Genomic DNA, 22264 nt, shown 5'->3' with positions numbered 1-22264 from the left:
ACATTTGCAGATGACACACCTGAAGGACGGGAGGCCATCGAGAGGAATCTGGACAAGCTCAAGAAATGGGCCCATGGGAATACCCTTGGTTCAACAAGACCAATTGCAAGGTGCTGCACCTGGGTCAGTGTAACCCCCAGTATCAATCCAGGCTGGGGGATGAACAGATCGAGAGCAGCCCTGCCAAGAAGGACTTGGGTGTAGTGCTGGTGGATGAGAGGCTAGACACGAGCTAGCAATGTGCACTCAAACCAGAAAGCCAAACGTGTCCTGGGCTGCATCAAGAGCAGTGTGGCCAGCAGGTCGAGGGAGTTGATTCTGCCCCTATACTCTGCTGTCATGAGACCCCACCTGCAGTGCTGCATCCAGCTCTGCAGACCCCAGCACAGGGGGGACATCGACCTTTCGCAGCAAGTCCAGAGGCCACCAAGATGATCAGAGGGATGGAGCACCTCTCCTGTGACATAAGGCTGAGAGAATTGGGATTGTTCAACCTGGAAAAGAGAAGGCTTCAGGGTGACCTAATTGCAGCCTTACAGTACCTGAAGGGAGCCTACAAGAAGATGTGGAGAGACTTTTTACAAGAGCATGTAGTGACAGGACAAGGGGGAAGGGTATCAAATCAGAGTAGGTTTAGATTAGATATTAGGAAGAAATTTTTTACTGTGAGGGTGGTGAGGCACTGGAACAGGTTTCCCACAGAAGTTGTGGATGCTCCATCCCTGGAAGTGTCCAATGCCAGGCTGGACCAGGTTTTGAGCAAACAGGTCTAGTGGAAGGTGTCCCTGCCCATGGCAGGAGGGCTGGAACTAGATGATCTTTAAGGTCCCTTCTAACCCAGGCCATTCTGTGATTCTACGATATCTTCAATGGAGAAATGACAGCTGATCTTCATAGCAATAGTACTACCCAATGTCCTTTCTTTCTTAGAGTGCTGACACACCTTTCCAAGTGCAGATAAGGGAAAGAAGGCAAAAGAAAGGGGAACCTATCTAAACAGCTCCCCACGTTAACAGAAAATATATGGTTGGTACACACAAGTGGTTCTAGAAGCAAAACGCAGTGGGAAAATAAACAGGGTTTTATGGGTCTGATGTGACTTAGAAGCACACACAAAGACACACAATTCCAGCAGACAACTAGACATTGACAAAGTTCTCAGAAGTCAAAGTATTCTCACACTAATACGCTACAGCAGACTTTCACTAATCAGTCTAATATCATTGGCAATAGTCATAACCCTACTTAAAAGGCATGCCAAATGGAACCTAGCTGAAAGAATATTTTCCAGTGGCAAAATTTCCTAAAGCAGCTCTTACACATACCACAATACCTGTGCTCGAAATCCTTTGCCATGTATAATGCACCGGTTGACAAATATTTTTAAAAACTGAAAAAGAGTAAAAGCGACTGTATTCAGTGTGAGATGCTTTTGACAATCTCATCTCATTTTGAAAAAGAAATATGAATTCAGGAAAAATAGACAGAATGTGTTGAACACAATTTGAAAACAAGCGTGTTTATCTGAATTCATATAACCTGAAGGTGCTACTTCCCTGACCTGTATACCATGATGCTTCTGTTACCAAAAGATTCTTTAGGATGACAACTCCCTTTGGGAATTTTTCATTAAAGTCCTTTCATCTAACCAACTGCCCTGAGAGATTTCTCTATTTTAATAATGTACATTTCTAGGGAATAATACAACAAGCTATGTTAGTAAGTGATAACTACTGGCATCTCCATCTGCTTTGGTACTCGGCAAATTCTCTAACAATAGCAGCAGATGCACCTTTCACACAGCTAGAACATGACCACAGGCCAGCTGTACACAAATTAAGAAGCTGCAGAACAACTAAGCAATGATCACTTGAACCTCCACTTGTGTCCGTTCAGAATTCATAGGGCACGTACAGAAAAAAAACTAATGCTACTGTTCTGGTTATGCAGCTACCAGTAACATAAAAGGCTTCAGAGGAGTTAAAGAGTACACTGACCTGAAATCCCAACATCTGCCAGTTGACTTAAGAAAAGGAAGAATGAAGGACAAAAATGACGTGTCGCAGTTAGTGCTGCCAAAACGATGGCACCAACTCTACACATAGAGGAAACTCCACGTACCCAACACTGCAGTTGCAACATTTAACATCGCCTTCCCTAAAATTAAGGAACAATGTGAATGCAACCACGTGTGAATTAAGTCTGAATGGCAAAATGCATGTTTAAACACAGGGTTGCTCAGGAGACAGAGTAAAAACTGTCAGACCAGATGTGGTGAGTTGACCTTGGCTGGATGCCAGGTGCCCACGAAGCCTTCTATGGGTTTTACATAAGTCATAAAAAGTAGAGAGTGACTAAAGACTTTTTGACACGCCACAATTATACAAAAGGCAATTCTGACACATGGCCTGGGTTGGAAGGGACCTTAAAGATCGCCTGGCTCCAATCCCCCTGCCGTGGACAGGGACACCTTTCACTAGACCAGGTTGCTCAGAGCTCTGCCTAACTCAGCCTTGAACAGTTACAGGAATGGGGTATCCATAACTTCTCTGGGCAACCTATTCCAGAGCCTCACCACTCTCACAGTAAAGAATTTCTTCCTAATATCTAATCTAAACCTACTTTCTTTCAGTTTGAAGCCCTTTCCCCCTTGTCTTGTCACTACACGCCCTTGTAAAAAGTCTCTCCACATCCTTCTTGATGGCTGCCTTCAGGTACTGGGAGGTTGCAATTAGATCACCCCAAAGCCTTCCTTCTCCAGGTTGAACAAACCCAATTTGTGATGATATTGAAGAGGAAAAGAAAAAAATCTCCAATAAAGAGGTTTTTCAGCTGCAGCTCATAACACAGCTCTTGTTACATCACCTCACTTTATCTCTACATTAGCTTTAAACTTCAAGTTCACTGCACTGTAAATGCACCTGCGGGTGCTGCCTACAGATCCATTGCCCTGGAGTCTCCCCAGCATGCATGATGAGCCCTTCTCTTGCTCTGCCACATGTTCTCAGTATCTGCTTCCTTAACATTTCCTGAACGTAACTCCACCCCAGTAAGCCATCAGAGACCTGTTTTCTCATTAACACCATTCTGACAAGGAAGCTCATTGAGACACATTTTTCTTTTCCTATGTAATAAGACATTTTTTGCTGTTCCCTGGGCTAGGCCTTCATTACATTCTTGACTGGTCACAATTACTGTGCCATCTAACATTTCCAGTTCTTTCACATATCAATTTTTTAAAGCTCTTTGTTTTAATTCCCAAAAATTAGATGATCTCTTACAAATCTTTCTCTGATGATAATCAAAAATTCTACTTACAAGTAGAATAAAAATTATAAAATCACTTGTATTGTTTTGTCCTTCCAAATGAGCAGATTGACCCTGGCATTCAGACCACATGGAGATCAAATCAACATCTGATCCATGGTCTCTTGAAGGCCCATGGATCATTTCTAAAGAATCCACTAAAGATGCATAAATGCATGCCTATTTTCAGCAAGTTTCAGTATCTGCTAAAATCATCAGCACCATAACAGGAGATTTTGGGGTGATCCACAACTAAGCCTGATAATCACTCAAATTAAACTGAAAATCTTAGAGTGTTGTCTGTAGAAATGTTTTCTTGTTATTATTTATACTTATTCTGCAGTTAGTAAGCAAGAAAAAAAGAAAATAATCACAGAGTCAGCCACGCTTAAGACTAGACAAAGACAGGCACCAGGAACCGAAGCACACCTATGGACACAGCTTTACTCTTCAAGATCCCTACTCAAAACCCAGCCAAAGCTGAGACAGTTTCTCTTTCCACTCTCCATCCTTTGCCCACATTCTTCACCCCTAAACCTCCAGATGAGAGCTGCTTTAGTCAACACTACCCCTGAATCTGTATCTGTGGCCTCATCCCACGCTCAAAGCATCCAAAAACATCTCCTAACTATTCAGTCACCTTAAGAGGCAGTAGGTTCCTGCGGTTTTATTGGAAAACCTGAGCACCTAAGCTTTTCTCAGTGCACAGACCAGGGATAGTCAACATCTTGCCTGAAGAGAACAAGACACTATTCTCCCACCTAGTCCATTTATGCCCATCAAGGAAACATACCCAAATTCATTGTCTCCTCTAAGCACATGATAAACAGGAAGGATAGAAAACACTGCCATTCCCTTCTAAAACATGGTGGGGAGATGCCTCTCTCTTGCAAGCTAGCTTCTTATGCAGGCTAGCTTCTCATGCCAAAGGAATAGACTTCCCTGGACTGTTTAGACCTTCTCTTTTTTCTTGTATAAATTCAAAGCAGTATCAACAATTGGAAACTGCCTTGGGAGCTGTGGACACAATCCACAGTGGTTCCATTTCCAAATTATTATGTTGGTTAGTGACAAGGGCACCTTTTCAGCAGATGGGAGGTGGGGGTTTGAAGCAGTGCAATGAGCTGCATCTAGATCTCCTGCTTCCCAGGTAAGTGGTCCCGGACAGTATGTTATTACATGACAGCTGGATAGCAGCAGTTCATTTTTCAAAGAGAACTGTAGAAAACTCTTTTCTCAGAGCCATTTTTCAAAGCCTCCATGCTTGAAGGAAAACTGGGCACACACATTCAAGGCAAGCTTCCACCTCCTGGAACTTGAGTTTCTCCAGACACTTGGCACTAGAGATAGTGAATTTATCCACTCCTACATCCAGCAGAGGGAATCATGAAGCACCTCTCTCACAAACAATTTTCAGACAGCTGCTGTGGCCCTCACACACTTGGCTGTCTGTGGTGAGTCACCTTCTTCAGCACTTAGGTCTCCTCCATTCACTCCATATAGCAGCTAAACATTGCTGATTCTTGGTCTGGAGCCTGGTATCGACCTTGCAGCACTGTGACACTGTTTGTTCATGTCTATGCTTCATTCATGTGCTGTACTATTGGACTAGATGATTTTTTAACCAACCCAAACCGTTCTATGATTCGTTGCAGAAGGAAACCAATGTAAACCCTAAAACTCCCCATCATCTGTCTTACTGCTCTGTCCTGGCCTCCAGGACACCCTATGGAACTTCTAACTAATCTTCTGATACAGTTTTGAGGCAGTAGCATCCAAACAGTCCCAGCAGCTAAGGAACCTTGGATCCTAATGAACAAGTAAGAGACTGGTGCACTAATGAAGAACTTGAGCAGACCAACTTCCATTCTTTTCTTGTCTACAGACATCTCATACAACCAGAGGCAAATCACCCAGGACTACATTTTTCTGAAGAGACACTTAAATGGGCGAGATGAGACCTTGCTGGATTTTCAAAACCCGACTCTTTCAAAAGCTTCAGGCTCCTACTAGGTTGTTTGCCTCTTGAACTCAGAGTTCTTAAAAGATCTTAAAATTCAGCCATGCTCCCTTGCATTTTTCAGTTCTGAATATATAAAATGGAGCACGTTTAGCACAAAAGTTGGCAGAAGCACTAACAAAGCCTTAGAAACATTATTAAATATTCTCTCCCTTGTACAGTTGTTTGCATGGATAAAAACATCAAAAGGCTTTAAACCTTCTACTGACATATCACACTGTTTTGAAGGGTCCTACTCTCACGGCTGAAAAACAGGATGGCTCATGTGCAAAACAGAAGGAAGGAGTCGAAATTTAAGAAGTTGCCAACTAGTTATTGACCAGCTGATGCCTTATGAGCCCAGTCTGTGCCTCTTTCACTACACTACCTTTTCCAAAATACATCTTAACACTCCTTTCATCAAGGGAAATTAAAATAGCCAGATCCTGACCATGCAGCTGTATGGGAAGTGTGGTTCAGCTGTGAAGTTCAGCCAGTAGTGAAATGCAGTGCAAAGCACAAACTACACTTCCCCAGAGAAACCATGAGAATATTTTTGGCTAAATTCTCCTGGTTTTCAGCCAAAATAATTTGACAGAAGAACTAAACTATCCCAGAGAACTGACACTTTACTTTAAAAAGGTATTTTGCCAGAAGTCTTCCTACTTCAAAAGGATTCTGGCTCAAGAGTTTTTGAACAGCCCTAAAGATGACTAAATAAGAGCTTTAGAAACAGTGTAAAATCACTCAAAAGTAATCAGAAAAAACAGTTTTGAACATAATGTACAGTTACAAATTACACAGTAGATTTCTGCTGCTTCCACACTGCAATTCTCTGCTGACTCTGGGACTATGCCATGTTTAAAATGCCATTTTGACGATGAATTTAAGTTAAATATTTTCTTTCATATATTAATTCAAACAATCATTTCATTGTAACAGATACATCTAAGAATTTTATGAAAGACAGTCCAAACATTTTTAAAAGGAATACTCAACTTGGAAGTCTAACTTCTTGTCTACAACATCAGCATACCTTACTGGTGCTGCATAAGTAACATACTAAAATTTTAGGGATGGTATCATTGTTATAAGTGAGACTTTTAAATCAGTGTTTGTATTGTATTTTCTGATCACTGTAATGCCTTAAATGTTCGTGATCATGTAAACGATCATATAGATATGAAATATAAAAGATCTCAGCTACAGAGAGGAAAACATACAGTAACAGTTTTTACATTTGCCATATTTTAAAAATCTTTCAATACCCAAGGGTCAAAGTTGTAGTATTTCCAATCCAGTTGCTCTGTTTCACTATATGGCAAGTAAAGTTGGGTAAGATTCTCCACATCTATTTGATTTTGCTCGAAAACAATCCCCCTTCAGAATTTCACTGCCTATACTGAGCACATATGTATGTATGCACAGAGGTCAGAATGGAAACTCGCAAATCCCTTATGAATCTCAATTTTTCATAGCTCATAACTGAAAAGCAGACATACGCGCCCTTCTGCTTACCAAAGTATGGTTTATTCTCATATCTCTCCTCATTTAGAACAAGATTTTTTATCTTTACACATCCTTATATCTCATTAAGCATTTCTGCATAGTACTACTTCCAGCATGATTTGGTTTTCATTGAGATTGCTCTTAATTATCCAGTGGTGTAATTCCAGCTCTTACTGGACCTTCTGTCATGTCTCACTTCTGCAATGCCAGCCTTGCAGCTGTATTAAAAGATCACTTTTTAAAGCAGAAAACAGAGAACTGCCTATATCTGTTACCAGGAATTACAACCCATTAATGAAGTAAAATAAGTTTCAATTGTAGAAAAAGTTAAAATTCATATACTGTTTTGTCCTTCCCTGCTAAAAGGAAAGTGAGCTCTTCCAATGGCATTTGTACATTTTAAATACAACCCCCCTTAAACGAAACAGGAATTCAGTGATCTAACCCACATGGGTGCTTCACAGTAGAAAGGTCCAGTGTTACCCGATAGATACCAAGCTCTTTTTTTCCTTACTATTTGGGGATTGTCAATCATATTTTGTCTTACACAAGGCAGCCCCCTAACAAACACGGACTTTTTCCTCTACTTGCTTCTACAGAATTAAAGCATAAAAAAGTCTCTTACCTTATGGCTGCTGAGAAAATGGGAACTGCAGAACGCTCTGTGCCTGCAGGGACACTGCACAGATGAACCTCATTGCTGCTGTTTACAGAAGTCTGACAGTTTTTAATTTGAAAAGAGGTTGTCTTTTGCTTTTCGACAGTTCAACAAATCAGACAAAACAGTTGCAAGTGTTATCTGTAAACAGCTTCCTGTTTGAAATAGATCAGCTGTCCTGCAGGACAATAATTAGGAAAGAAGTGTGGGAAAACTGAAGAGGTCCATGATGTAAGCTTTTTATTTTGGGAATGTACTTTTTTGGGAATGCACTCTTACTTTCCCCTCCTCCTCTCTAGCAGAGAACCCCTTTTTAACCATTTACATCTATTCAGATCTAAGCCATGCCTGCACACTGCCCCAGCACAACACTTTTCTTGCTTTGCTTCAGCAGATATGAAAACATATGAAACACAGCAGCAAGTGTGAACATCTTGCATGGATAATTAACACACTCTCCCCTTACTGAAATTCTCCCTGTTCTTGCAATTGCCTGCAGCATTCTTGACTTGAGTAAAACATGCAACTATTTCAGAGCCACATCTCAACACTCCACAACAACCTAAGTGCTAAATTATCCACATGGCAAGCATCTTCACAAATTATTTCTTTTCGAAACACCTTTTAATATCACTTTGGTGATATCAAAAATAGCTTCTAAATAAACAATTCTGATTTTTACCTTAAACAGTTAGACTAGTTTGAGCCCTGGGTAAACCACAGTTCTCCACATATGTTCAAGCAGGAAAAAAACTGGGGCCAGCTGCCTGTGGTAAGTGGGATTTTGAGAACACCCCCCACTGTTACAGAAGTTTATACTTCAACAGATATAAATGGCTTCTCTCTCAGTTTCCAGAGCAAATAGAGAGTAGCACTTATGACTATACCAATTAATACTCCCTAATGGATAGCTGCTATATTTGTAAGACAGTAGCTCTGATAGCTACAAAAAAGGTTTGTGAATTATCTGCCTGCACCCTATGCCACTCTTCCTCCTTCGCAGTTTTTCCAGCTAAGGTTTGAGGGGTCATGCTGTAAGCAAGCACCCAGAGGGCTGGGAGCCTGGGTAACTCCCAATATATGACCTCTTACTGGAAGAACAGGATGGGATCTAAGGGCAGTAGCAGGAGGTTCTTTTCCATCTTCCACAGTCCTAAGATCAGGAAAGTATTAGAACACAGAAAAGGTTTTAGACTGAGAGACTTGAGGACGCTGCAGTAGAATCACGTGTGTGTTCACCTTATCACCTCTCAGATCCACTCTGGTGGAAGGCATAGGTCCACTCCACTGAGAATTTTGTGGTGGGGCTTGCAATACAAGCTGATGACACGTGGCACTGATGCACTCTTTTCCTGCTTTGCTCACGAGATTACGTATCCTCTCTCCCCAGCCCTGGGGTGTGCAACTTCCTTACCCACCACAGCTCATGATTTTGCAGCCCACAGCAAAGCATACACTGACCAGCTTTGCTGGTAAAGACAAAAAACAGGTACAAAAAGAGGTAGTGATGTCTCATACTCAGGACTCCCTGTGGACTACCTTCATAAAGGCAGACCTCTCCTAAACCACCAATGTTGGACTGGAACCTAGCTACCCCCCTCCATTGCTACAGACTCCTGTATTTTAACACACACCAAATGGTCATGAAAAGTTAAGAACCAATGATCACTTCCAGATCACATCAGTAAAGAAAGGACAAAATGGTAGAACATGAACATAACTGTGTAAAGAACACACAACTCTAATTTGAATGCTTTGGGGATTTTTTTTTTACATATAAGCCCCATGAGTTCAGTGGGAGCAGAAGGCAATTAGCAGGATTGGGCCCTTGCAGCACTCTGTTGGCAGCGACTTGCCAAGACAAACATTTTATGTAAAGAATGCAGCAAAGTGACTGCAGTCCAAGCCTTTGAAGATCATATTACCATGGCAAAGACAATTCCATTTACATACATATCTACTCTCCCTGTAAACATATGCAAATAACTTTGAGGCCAGAAAAAGAATTCAAGGGAGAAATAGAGCCGTTCAGGAAAAGTTAGTAGAAAAGGTAGGAATCAACACTGGGGATGGAGAAGTGAAAACAAACATAAATTAACAGAATTCAAAAGGAAAGGGCAAACACTATAAATGCAGCAGAAGTGCTTTCTCTAGGAAAGGGAAAAATAAGTGAGTACATAGTTTTCTTTCACGTAAGAGAGAAAAAGGCATAGTCCCTATACAGAAGGGCATAAATAACTTTTGCCCACCTTGAAAGCCAAGTGGAAGCTGTGTAGCCATATTGCTTACATCATCTAAATCAGGCTACTCTGTGCAAACTGGTGTTCTGATGCATGGACCAAATGGGAGCAGCTCAGGCCATCAGCAGGTTGCAGTAGCTGTTGGCAATTAAGCTAAAGTTCTTTATTATGTTAACATGCCTGCCTGAGACACTGTAGCACCTAAGAGCTGATTCAAAAGACTTTCAGTCGCCCTTGCTGGATGAAGAGGGACAGCCTCCAGAGGCTATGGTATACTAGCCTGCACAGATGAGCAACAAACTCCTGGACAAAATGAAACACAAAAAGGAAGCCTACACAGAGTGGAAGTGAGGACAGGTAGCCTGGGAAGAATACAGAGAGATTGTCTGAGTAACCAGGGGTCATGTTAGGAAAGCTAAAGCCCTGAGAGAATTAAAAATTAAAATCTGGCCAGAGATGTCAAAGGCAACAAGAAAACCTTCTTTAGGTACATCAGTGATAAAAGGAAAATGTGGGTCCTCCTTAGCAAGGAAACAGGATACCTGCTTACCTGGGACACGGAGAAGGCCAAGGCACTCAACAACTTTTTTGCCTCAGTCTTCACCAGTAAGTGTTCCAGCCACACCTGATTCTCCCTTGGGTTTAGCAAAGCATCCAATAGTATCAGCAACGTTCCCAGTCAGATATTCCCAAGGGATGAAAATTTCCAATGCCCAAACTCCTTAAGAAATCAATATCTGAGCTCAATTGCTTGAGCTCAGATATTGCAGGCCATCACAAATGCTGTTCTGGCTCTTGAAAGTAAGGGCTGTCTCGCTAACCAGCCCTTAATAAGCCTCCCAGGGCACTCCCAAAATACTCCCAGAAGAGGCAGGACTCCTCCATGGTACAGACCTGCACACAGGCACACGAAGTGGAACCCCTCCTCCGCTCTCGAGATAATTAATGATGTGTCCCATTCCCTCTGGCTTCACATAACAGTAACTGCTTAGCCATGCAAATAGGAAACTTTAATTATTAAACATTAAGATATGTCTGTAGATCTATCCTCCTGAAGATATCCATCCAAATCACTTTCCTTAGCACAGCCCCAACACCACTGCACCTCTGTGGGCAGGCAGACACCAGCAGCTATCCTTACCACCTCTCCTGTGCAATACGTGAGATGTATAGTGGGAAAGATCAGTGCAGACACAGCAAAACACAGCATTAATTTTATTTGCAGCTGTGTAAAATCTGGCCTTCAACTTCATTAGTGATGTTGCACTAACGTTTTTTTGGCACAAAATTTATAAGCAGCATTCACTGCAGCAGTAGTGCTTTTTCTGTTAGTCCCCATCTCTGAAACTGAAATTCTCTTCAGTGCTTGGATTTAATTCTATCTTTGCTGCTCCAGGGGCAGAACACAACTGAGCCAGACATGTTAACTCGATATTCAATAATGAAAAACGTTAGCTATTCATCAGTTAGCAACAGCTAGCAGCAAGTGTGTATTGTTAAGATAAGAATGATTTTCCTGAAAACAAGAAAGAGTAACAGTAACTGGAAGGTAGAGGAGGAGATACCTGAACTCACAGACTGTAACAAATCCAACAAACTTTATCCTCTTGATGGTAAGACATAAATAAGATCCTTTACCTGTTGCTCTCTGCAGGGAACAGAGCACTAGTACAAAGAGATTTCATGTCACTTTTCTCTCTGCTCTCAGCAGAAGGCAGGTTTTTCACAGGAGCACTCTTAAGGCAGGGAGCAAAGGGCAGAGCAAAGTCACTTGATTAAAAAGCAGTCAAGCAATGGCACTGATCAATGTTGCAGTCAGAGCCCTAGGGAGGAGAGGAAAACTCACACTCCTACAGCCTGGCACCACAATCTTCTTTCTGTGAGGCTTCATGACTTTCTGTAATCAGTACCTTTATCTCTGTCATTCTAATACACTTCTAGTGGCCGAGATAGCACATCCCACAAAGTAGAAAAGGCCTAGCTTTGGGTATTGCTCTGACTTCCAAATGTAACCAAGAATCAAACTCAGGCCTCCCACTTAAAAAATTCAGAAAAAACTGAAATAGATTATTTCAGTCCACAACGCAGGAGTGACAGGACTTCCTTCACACACTGCTGGGAGTATCGCTACACTAAAACTCACCAGTTGTTCCCACCTGCACTCAAGAAGGGCTACTCAAACATGATGTTATCATATATTACCATATTAATACAAGATAGGTTAAGCACTTACCACCCAAAACTTCAAGCAAGTTCTGCCACACTAGAATTGTGACACACCTACAGACCTTTTCAAATTAAAATCACCAGGGCACAGGCTTCCATATAGACAAAAAATATTTGAAGACATTTGTGAAAGGCTGCACACGAAATAAACAACTAAAGCTCTAATATTAGGCGGAAGGCTCAAGAGCACCTCATAGATGTAAAACCTTTCCTTGCTTCTCATTTGGGGCTACTAAAGGAAAGAACTGGTCTTTTCATACTGTTCAATATATGGCTGTCTCTTCACATTGATATCACTCACATACTACGGCCGCACAGGGTCTTAGTACAGAATGCCCCCATTTTCACCCAGAGCAGCTGATAAAACTCAGTGAGGAATCACATGGTCAGAGTTCAACTGTGCCAGTATACGAAAGATATAGGAAAAAGTCTAGCATCATCTCACATGGAGTCTGCTTAGGTTAAGGTAACATTTGACGCTAGCATTCCAGCAGCCTCATTAGCACTTGACCAGATGGCATCAACTGACTTTCCAGATTGCAGGCATGCACTTGATATGCTTGTCAAGGGACAGAGGGAATTGTCTGACTGGATCGCTGACACAAACACACGAGGGAGTCTGTGAATGAAGGTAAACTAGGACTAAAGTCTTTTGCAAAGCACATAGCCTCGTATTTTTATGCCACAAATATCCACCTTTACTTGTAGCTTAGTTGATGTAAAAACCATAAAGGGTTTTGACAGTGTTATCCTTTCACTCAAAGAATTTGCTTATGGGGCCATCATGGGCCTTTGCATTTCATATAGTTCAAAAGGGCTTGCAACAAGAGCCAAGAAAAATCTATAGCCAGCTGGCAATGCCTGGGAACATTTGCAAGCTTTACATTCAGTTTACTAGATTTCTCCTCCCCCACCTACCCCCTCCCAGTACTTCAAAAGAAACTCTAATAATATTTTTATTATGATGAAGAGATCAAATCTGAGTTACATTTCACCACGAAATAAGAAATGCTGTCTACTGAAGCCTGCTGAGGATCACCTCTTCTTGCAGAGGTTACACAGTCCCAGCAGACTCACCAACCTCTAACTAAAGATAGTTAACATCTGGTAAGCCTCCAAATACTCCCCAGACTGCTTCTTCCAATCCACACCAGCAAAGATCTATTTGCACAGGCTGCCATCTGTGACTGTTGTAGCAGGAAGCTTAGTAATGTCTGACTCAAGACGAATTATTTTGGGAGGACTGGAGCGGGTGGCATTTCCAACCTAAGAAATATCCATTTTAGCAGTGAAAATTTAAAATTCAAAAGTTCTGGCACTCCTAGTGTAAGATCTTTTACAATTATTCTCCACAAAAGGAGACAGGATTTGCAGTTCTTCTATACCTACAAATCCCCTCATCTAATCCTAAGGGAAGCAGATGAATTCTCTTCTGCTGAATCATTCAAGACAAACAATAAATAGTCAAGGAATAAAGAAGGAATTAAATTATCCTCCAGAGACAGAAGTTTGAAAAGGAGGTAGGAAAAGGCTTTAAGGCAAGGCAACTTCTTCAAAGATACAGCCTGCTTTTTGTGCCAACATTCAAGCCTTGTCAGCAAGTAGCAGGAAATTACCCACTAATTGCATCAGGGCACATATTTTCCTTCTCTTTGCATTCTCTGAACCAAAAGTTAACAGCACACAGCTATCTGTCCTGCCCTACTAAGTCATGCCATAACTTGTGTTAAAGTCTTGAGTTTTTCAATGCAAAAGCAACACAGAACTTGTTTTAACCTTTTCTCTCTCCACAGCTAAAGAAGAGGTGTCAAATGGGAAGCAATCAAAACCACAGTAAATGGGAAAAGGAAGTAAAGATACAAAGACCCTCAGTATGTGGTACTTGTCCTCCATTTACTCTCAGGTAGGAAAATGCAAGTTATTAAGAGCTCCTATTACACAACTTCTTCCCAACTTAGCTCTCCACCAAATAGACTGACTCCATAACTAGTTGTCTTTTACTGTGTTAAAGACTGACTGTATTGAACAGGTTGTTAGGAGTAATTCATGTAATTTGCTCAGAACTTTACATGCCCAACTCCATGCTCCCCTCTGACCTTGTGTAAAGTGATTCTAAACAAAGATACTGAAGTAAAAATGGGACACTACCACTCAGCCGTTGGATGCCAAAACACAGTCCTTCCCCACCTCTCTCTGCACCACCAAGCATGTACTGAACCATGTTAAAACATCACTTAAAAAAAAATCCCAAACATTTCTGAAAGCCAGATCAATAGCTAAAAAATTGTAGTTTATGTCCAGTAATGTAGTCAAGCACTCAGAAGTGAAAATTTCTCCCCATTTCCTTCTGATATAGTTCAGAAGGTACAGGACCTGCTTTTAGGTAAGAACTAGAAGGCAATTTTGCCACTTAGAGCAATTTAAGTTACCTCAAATTCAACCTATACCTTCCCCAACACATTTCCTAAGAATTCAAACCCCTTATTCAGATGTCATTGCTTCGTATTGCAGAAGTCACACATCACCTGCTATGTAGACTTCTTCCTGTGTCAGGAACATGCAGGTCTTCAACTGGTATTCTTGTGTGCAAAACTTAGCAGTTCCACTGCTCTACAGCAATTCTCCACATTCTCCCCAAAAGGTGAGACTCAGAATACTTAGGTTTTTCACCGCCAATTCTTTTTGCAGACTCTGGACTCTTTTGTCCAGAGTTGTGTTGCAACAGTGCCAAGAACAACCTAAGAGGGCTACCATTAAAATGCTGGTGGACTTAATATTGGATATACAAGTGTCACTCTCCAGACAGTGGACTTAATATTGGATATACAAGTGTCACTCTCCAGACAGTAGAGAAGTCCTATGAACCAGTTAATCCCCATCTGCGTTTATGGAATTCAAAATTTAAATGAAATTACTCTGTTATATGAACAGTTGTTTATTCAGCCATTTTTTGCACTTTACAGCTGGAATTCTGGAAATTCAAACACCACATCTTTGCCTGTGAGCTTCTTGTAGACACCAGAAAATGTTTCCACCTGTGAAGAAAAATAATCTTGTTTATACATGCTGTGTAAAAAAGTAACTCTAAGTTAACATATTTAATATACTCTACTATTTGCCACTTCACTCTGACATGAGCTCTGAGGCTAATTTTCTTCTAGATGAAGACGGCTGAGTGTTTACACAGAAGATACATTTTCTGAAGAGTATTTGGAAACGCTTTGAATTGCAACCATGGGAGACCTTGAGAGCTGAGCAGGCCCAAACAAACCCCTCTAGAAAAAATCCAGGCAAAGTGCAGGTTGTATTGAGCACATCTGTTTAAGGTCAAAACTAAGTGCTTCACTTGAAAAACAATAAAACCAACTAAATAAAACAAACAACCTAACTGACTCCTAAACATACAACCCCCCCAACAAAACACAGTCTATTCCCATGAAAGGAACCAATATAGCTACTTTACAATCCAGGGGTTTTAGCAAGTAGAACTAGAGCTTTAGTTTAAAACTATCTTGCCTCATCTTCAGCACTCTATTCGAGATACAAACAGAAGCATCTCTACTGCCAAAAGCCAAAAGGGACTCTTTTGCTGTATCACTAAGCAGTCTCTTAGTGATGTCAGAATGCCATCCTGACCTGCATGAGAAAGTAAGTTTTTACATTTACCTTGTGTTCAACATTGTTCTGCTGTGCTTTGTCCAGATGGACTTTTATAAGCCTGCTGCCGTCCAGTTTTACGCGGATTCTCTTGCCCACAATTTCACTTGGGAAGACCAGGTCTTCAAGGATAGCATCGTGCACTGCAGTAAGCGTACGGCTGAAATGCCACATTTGTATCATTAAAACACATCCTCTTGAAAACCTTGGTTTGTCAAGCCTTTTGCAAGCATGCTTTAGCTGAAAATTCAGTAGCATTTTTCTCCTTAATGCCACAGTGTGACAATACCACACTATCACAGGTTATGCAAAAATAAAAGCCAAATTCTACAGTGAGTGCAGGAACTTAGTGACAAGGGGAAAAAGTAGCCAGGTTTCTGACCTTTTAGATCACACATTGCTTTGTAACAGCCCTGAAACATTCTTCTATTTCTACCTATTTAAGGAATATTTTATTTAAATTGAAGTCAAACTGTCCCACCTGCAATTCTGCCAGAGACACTTACTGGAAGAGTGTGCGAATATCTTCAGCTACACAGAATACATTCATAGCAGACTCAGTTTTGAAAACACTGGTTTCTTCATCTGCCTAAGGCCAAGCGGCTTAGAACTCCAGTGTATTATAGGAAAAGACTAGCTAGTAAGTTTAGTCCACACTTTGAAGACTGATGTCTACATGTGTGTTCTTGAACTGTCCAGAAGCGAGCCAAAGTGAGAAAAATTAGCCCAAGCTATTTTGCATGAGTCTAAAGGACTAATAAGATTTCCAGCATCTCCAGTTTCAAGGCAGTACCACTAGTAACTAAGACCTGTGTCTGCAGCAGCACTTGAGACCTGTGAATATTGGGATAGCCAAGGGAGACCAACATCAATCACATTTCTATGCTTTGCAATGCGTACAGCAGTTTTACACTACCAGTCTGACCTCTCTCAGGTCCAGACAGGGACAGTCCTGCACACTTGCCTTCCCTCGTGCAGAAACTGGTAGGATGCTAATCACAGACACAGATGCCAACTTCTCCAGCCACCGTGCAATACTAGTTTTAACAGAACACAGGTAGAGTCCTCCAAAGGCAGGACTGCAGATGAGTACTATGAAATTGTAGTTTTAAAATCTATGCTTAAAGATGGCAAAACACAGTAACACATATGACAGGTATAATACTGGGGCTGGGAGAAGTTGCAGGACATGCCACATCTCATAAAGAGGATAAACTTTTAAGACAGACTACATAATGACACAGCAAGATGTAGAACAGCATAAATGAGGCACTGACATCCAGAGAGACATAGCAGTGTTGCATGTCTAGCAATCAAGAGACTAGATAAGAGCAAGGGAGGCCATTTAACACAAATGACTGTACTATTGCTAATAAATTCATACCCAGAGGGACTACTACTCATACCTATACCCCTCCTCAGCCACTCTCTCCCTCTTTGCATCCCCTTCAGTGTGCCAGCCTTGACTTCTGTACAAGTTTAACATGTGAAGTGGAAGTGGCTCTTCCTACAACTTAGAAAAAAATAATTCTTGTCAGCACACTGTGATAACAGACAGCAAATTGGGGTTTCTTAAGTCAGCATTGCTGGCTAAAAATCAGCTACAGCTGTAGCTGGAAATACAGATAGAGTGCTAAGAAATGCAACACAGTACCCAAAGAGGAGCTTTCTACTGCACACTTTGGCAGTCAAACGGCAGATACTATTTCAAGCAGTAGGAGAAAGGACAAGACCACTTAAACACTTCAATTACTTCTCAAAAACTCAACTAACCATTATTTGACTAAACTACCAGTTACAAAAGAAAGCTGTCATACTAAATCAGTATTATTTACTAACCTCCTGGGACGCTTTTGCTTGTTTTTTGTGCGGCTTTTTCTTGTTGGCTTAGGCAGAATCCTTCTCTGTTAAGGAAAATAGAACAACAACAAAGGGATTTCTCAGTATCTAGTGGTTGCAATATACTCAAAAACATCAACAACACAAATACCTTCTCCCCCCAGCCAGAAAATGCATGAAAAAATCAAAAAGGGAGAGTTCAGGATACTCAAAGCTACATCATCATTAGAACCTCAGGTTACTTGCAGAAGCTGAAGTGCTGTATTTCTTTATTTTGCAATTACTAATCTTGTATTCAGTGCACTGAAATAAAAGTTTTGTACTTCATCCCCTCTTCCCATAAATACAACCACAGTAGTTTACTGGGTCTCATTAGCAATGTGGACACACTTCCCTGGGAACAGGAATTCCAGAGAATTTTACAATTTCTGTGAGACTGAGCCTCTGGTGCAACCCAGTGTAGTGAGCTCAGTCCCACAGACAGCTAGGTGACATTAGTTTGAATAATGAGATGTATTACACAATTCAGATTAAACTCTGGCTAAAATGTAACGTGTTCCGAAAGTAGGCTCCAAAGGAATTTATAGCACCTAAGATCAGTAAAACTTATTTTCTACTTCCCTACTCCAAGGGTAGATGTTTTAAAGCATTGAGTTTTACTTGCAACTGTAGCCTCCTGAAGTATTTTCTACCATCACACCACAGCTTTTCCATGACTGTATTCATGATGGGGTTACCATAATCCAAACTGGGTCATGTCATACTCAAGAACACTTCACCTACAGCAGAAGAACTGCACATGGTCCCCTCTAAAACGCGTATTACTGAACTGACAAGGAATTCTCAAGCACATAGGTAAAGTGAGCCAGAGGCACCTCATTAAAATAAACCTTCTTGGTTACACAAAGATTCAGGGTAAGGTGCTCTGGCTCTTAAAACTATATTAATAAGTATTTTTCACTAATAACAGCTTGTCCACTCTGCAGACAGCTCTCCACTTTGTCCACCTCTCAGTACTGCCCAGAAAGCCCTCCATCACCTTTTCACACCTTAGCTCCTCCATAGATTTAGAACTTAAGTCAGCTTTTTTCTTCCTTTCCTATTAACTTGAATTTTGAGTGCTTAGATTATGTAAGTTTAGTAAAGAACCTATTAATATTTGCTCCCATTTACTTTCAAGCTCTGCTTCTCAAACATCTGGAGTAAGAGAGGTCAAAACAAGAAAGTTCTATCCCCGTGAAAAAGCTTCACATCTCACCAAGTTTACACAGCCTCAGCCGCCAGCTGAAATCATTTTACCTAACATCCACAGGACACTCATAACATTTCCTGCTGGAACAAAAATATGCATTGTATCACTGTTACCTTGAATGGGCAAGACAGAAGGGTAATGCAGCACTGAACAGGTTATCTAGAGAGGCTGTGGAATCTTGGATGTTTTCAAGACTCAGACAAAACCATGGCTGACCTGATCTAATGCTGGTAGCAATCCCAGCTCATGCATGAGGCTGGACTAGATCACCTCCATAGATCCCTTCAAATCAACATTTTTATGATTCTAAAATGTTTTACCTGAGCAATAAACACCACATGTTTTCCACTAAATTTCTTCTCCAGCTCACGAACTAGCCGCACCTGAATCTTCTGGAAGGACTTCAGCTGAGGAACTGGTACGAAAATAATGATGGCTTTCCTGCCACCACCCACTTCAATTTCCTGAAACAGAAGTACAATGTTACCTGGGGGCCGAGAAGTAATGTTTGCTTTGATGGTGAATCCTCTGAGCACAGGTATTTGATAGTCTTTGTGGGGCGGGGAGCATATCACATAGCAGTACTGCCCTAATGCCTTTAAGACAAAACACTGAATAGAAAACCCTTTATCAGAGCACTTGTTTTGCTGTAAAGGAGCGATTGGGCAATAAATGCCACCACTCCTTTCAGAGTCACATCCTCTGAACAGCAAAGCTCATTTTTTTTCAGTACGAAACTCAGATGCCAGAATAACTATACTGAATGCTTACAATCACATCTGCAACAGAGTTTATGTGCAGATAAAAAAGCTTCAAAAATTACTTGCCTCTAAAGCAGACTGTAGACAAAGTTTAATTAAACAAATCTCATATTTTTGAGCTACTGCTTCATGGAAATCACCTGTCCACCACTTGCCAACGCCTGCATCACTACTCAATCAAAACATTTCTTTCTCCTCCAAATGCCAGCAGGATTACAACACCCCAACACTTTACCTTTGCCCTGGTTTATTCTCCAACAGTTGATCAAACCTAAAGTTTGTACAGCTTACAAAGCATTTTTCCCACAAACCTGGCTACAGAGGCATCCTCATTCTCCAATAGAATGGAAAGATGGATTGTTTTTCACCAGCTACATTCCCACGTAGGCCAATTCAGATGCCCACAGAAGATTTCTTACAAATAAAATCAAGCACCTAAGTAAACAACAGAGACACTTCTAAAAGCCCCTCTCTTGAGGACAGCTCACATTGCTGTACTTCAATCAGCAGGGATATGGTTCTTCTGAAGGAAAGGCCCCTGAACTCACACCCCAAACTGCTTTCTGCACTACCAGATTCTTTTAACTCCACTCTAAGCAGCCATGCCCCAGTATCTGTACTGGTGGGCCAGGGCAAGAACCAAAAGCAGCTTATTTAAGTTTCTGATTGCAGTGACCAGCTTCATTGATGACATCCAGTCTCCCAGGCTGACTAACCCTAATTTTCTTCTTCCTTTTCCACTAATTGTCTTTTTCCTTTTCTTCCTTTAAGTTCCAGTTACCTGTATGAACTAAAACTGAAGTGTACAAGAAGGCTAACCTACATGATCAAGTCAGACTATCACACTAATCCACCTACCATCTATTACTTGGTGCATAACAAATTCATAACAGATTTTACAAAGAGCATGAGAGTTGACGTTCCTGATGAAGTCTCTGCAACACCTACATTTCCAGCCAATATCCACATGCAAAAAATCAGTTTCAGACCCCAAACCTAGTCTGCAGAGACAGCAAGCAGAACAACCATTTTCAAACACTTTTATTTAACATACCAAACTGCTACTTGAGTTTTTATAATGACTTTTCAGACTAGTTACCAAGAAAAACACTATTACAGAATTCTATGTGCTAAAAACAAGTACCAGAAGATGATAAGCCACAACAGCAGACAATAAAACCACCATAGGTCCTAAGAAAGGGCTGAAAATATTCATCTACTACATTAACATTTACAAAAATTAAACACACACAGAGCAAGTCCCCATGCAGGTCTCTGTGAAGAAGTCCAACCTACCTTAGCTGCTGTGATGTTCAACTCCCGCAGCTGAGCTTTTAAGTCGGAGTTCATTTCCAACTCCAGCAGAGCCTAGAAAAGTGAAGTTGCAAAATAATCCATTGCATATGTTTTAATTCATAAGAACCCTTGAGCCCGAAACCTGTTCACAGGGCCAGGGAGCAGCTATGAACTTTTTACCACAGTCAATATCAAAGACTTAACTTCCTATAAGTCACACTGACAGGCAACAAGTTCAATTGTTGGGAACAGAGGCTAACCGGCCCATTTCCCAAGTAAAACTAGGAAAGAGAACACATTTAGACAGTCTCAAACTCAAAGTTTAGGCTCTGGACAACTATCACAACATTGTCTCCGTAACTTGCAGTAAGTTACCAAACCGCAGAAGGAAAAGCCACACACATACCTGGGATATACCAGACTCGAATTCATCTGGCTTCTCGCCATTAGGCTTCACAATCTTGGCGCTAGAGCTGAACATGGCCTTTCTGCAACGCAAAAGTACACCTCGGCTGTGACCGGGCACATGTCACCTGCTACAGCCAGGACTCTGCAATCCCGCTGCGCAGCCAGACGCTCCAGAGCGAAGGCAAAGTGCTCCAGGGCCCACGCCAGCCCCAGCACGCCGCTCCAGGCGGTGCCACCACGACACAGGAACATCGTCCCGGGAGCGGGGCCTGACCACCGCGGGCCCACTCCGAGGTCCCGGGAGCCCCAGGGAGGCGGCCCCGCCGCTCCCAGAGCCCCACGTGTCCTCAGCGGGTGCTCGGGCGGCGCTACCGGGCCCCGCTCCCAGCTCCAGCCCCCTCCTCCCGCCTCCCCCAGGTCGCCAGCGGGGGAGGGTGGAGGGAAACCCCGCCAGCCCCCACCCCGGCGCCGGGCGCCACGGCAGCCATCGGGCCCCGGGCAGGCAGTAATCGGGCGCATCCCCCCGCGGGGGTGTCGCGGGTGCCTCCGCTCCGTGCCCGGCCCGGTATCGCCGCAGCCCCGGGAACGGAACGGCAGCCCCAGCCCGGGCACCCACCTCGCTCCGCGCCGGCCGGGAAAAGGGGGAGCTCTCGCGAGACCCGCGCTGATCGCGGCCCGCGAAGGCGCTCGCCCCGCCCACGCCGGGGTGAAGCCAGACCCGGAAAAAGGGCAGAGCGATAGCCGCGTGTCCTGCAAGCACACCCAACTTCCGCTACTGCGAAGCACGAGCGGACATTGAGAGTCCTGGCACGGGGGCCGGGGTTAGCACATGCGCAATGCCAGCGGGTCGGGCGGCAGGAGCTGCCCTCAGCCTTTTTTGGGAATGCGCTTCCTGTGGCGGGGAGCGAAGGAGGGGCAAGAAAAGGCTATTCCGGTCTGTTTCTCGCTGTTGCTGCAAGCCTTCGCCGCCACTTGCTTATTTGTGGGTCCAGGCGGCGTGAGGTGGCAGAATTCCCGGCTTGCGGAGTGGAGATGCTGCTCCTGTAGAGAGTCACCGGGATCTCAGCGGCTCGGTTCGCGGGTCTCCCCCCCGGGAAGGGCTGTGCACAGCGG

General features: G+C 42.6%; 2 protein-coding genes across 5 annotated transcripts in view; both read right to left on the bottom strand.

The window, feature by feature from the left end:
• COLEC11 (collectin subfamily member 11) overlaps nucleotides 1-14869 on the bottom strand; it is a 43714-nt gene extending 28845 nt beyond the window's left edge. For 3 of the 4 annotated variants that reach the window (XM_039385569.1, XM_027726068.2, XM_027726065.2), the window contains exon 1: nucleotides 7440-14869. The gene's annotated coding sequence lies outside the window, so the exon portion shown is untranslated. The remainder of the gene's footprint in view (nucleotides 1-7439) is intronic. The other variant, XM_039385572.1, reaches the window with a different exon arrangement.
• On the bottom strand, nucleotides 14854-21810 carry RPS7 (ribosomal protein S7). Its single transcript, XM_027726071.2, has 7 exons — nucleotides 21768-21810; nucleotides 21150-21231; nucleotides 20744-20815; nucleotides 19007-19150; nucleotides 17435-17499; nucleotides 15605-15755; nucleotides 14854-14973 (listed from the first exon to the last, which is right to left on the bottom strand). Exons 2-7 carry the CDS (start codon nucleotides 21222-21224, stop codon nucleotides 14896-14898), a joined length of 585 nt encoding a protein of 194 aa, XP_027581872.1. The 5' UTR covers nucleotides 21225-21231; nucleotides 21768-21810; the 3' UTR covers nucleotides 14854-14895.
• Nucleotides 21811-22264: the final 454 nt, after the last annotated feature.

Source organism: Pipra filicauda, unplaced genomic scaffold, assembly GCF_003945595.2.
Source record: "Pipra filicauda isolate LSUMZ 115617 unplaced genomic scaffold, ASM394559v2 scaffold41_size5083284_pilon, whole genome shotgun sequence".
In the NCBI taxonomy this organism is placed as follows: domain Eukaryota; kingdom Metazoa; phylum Chordata; class Aves; order Passeriformes; family Pipridae; genus Pipra; species Pipra filicauda.
This window is presented reverse-complemented; position numbering and strand designations above follow the sequence as displayed.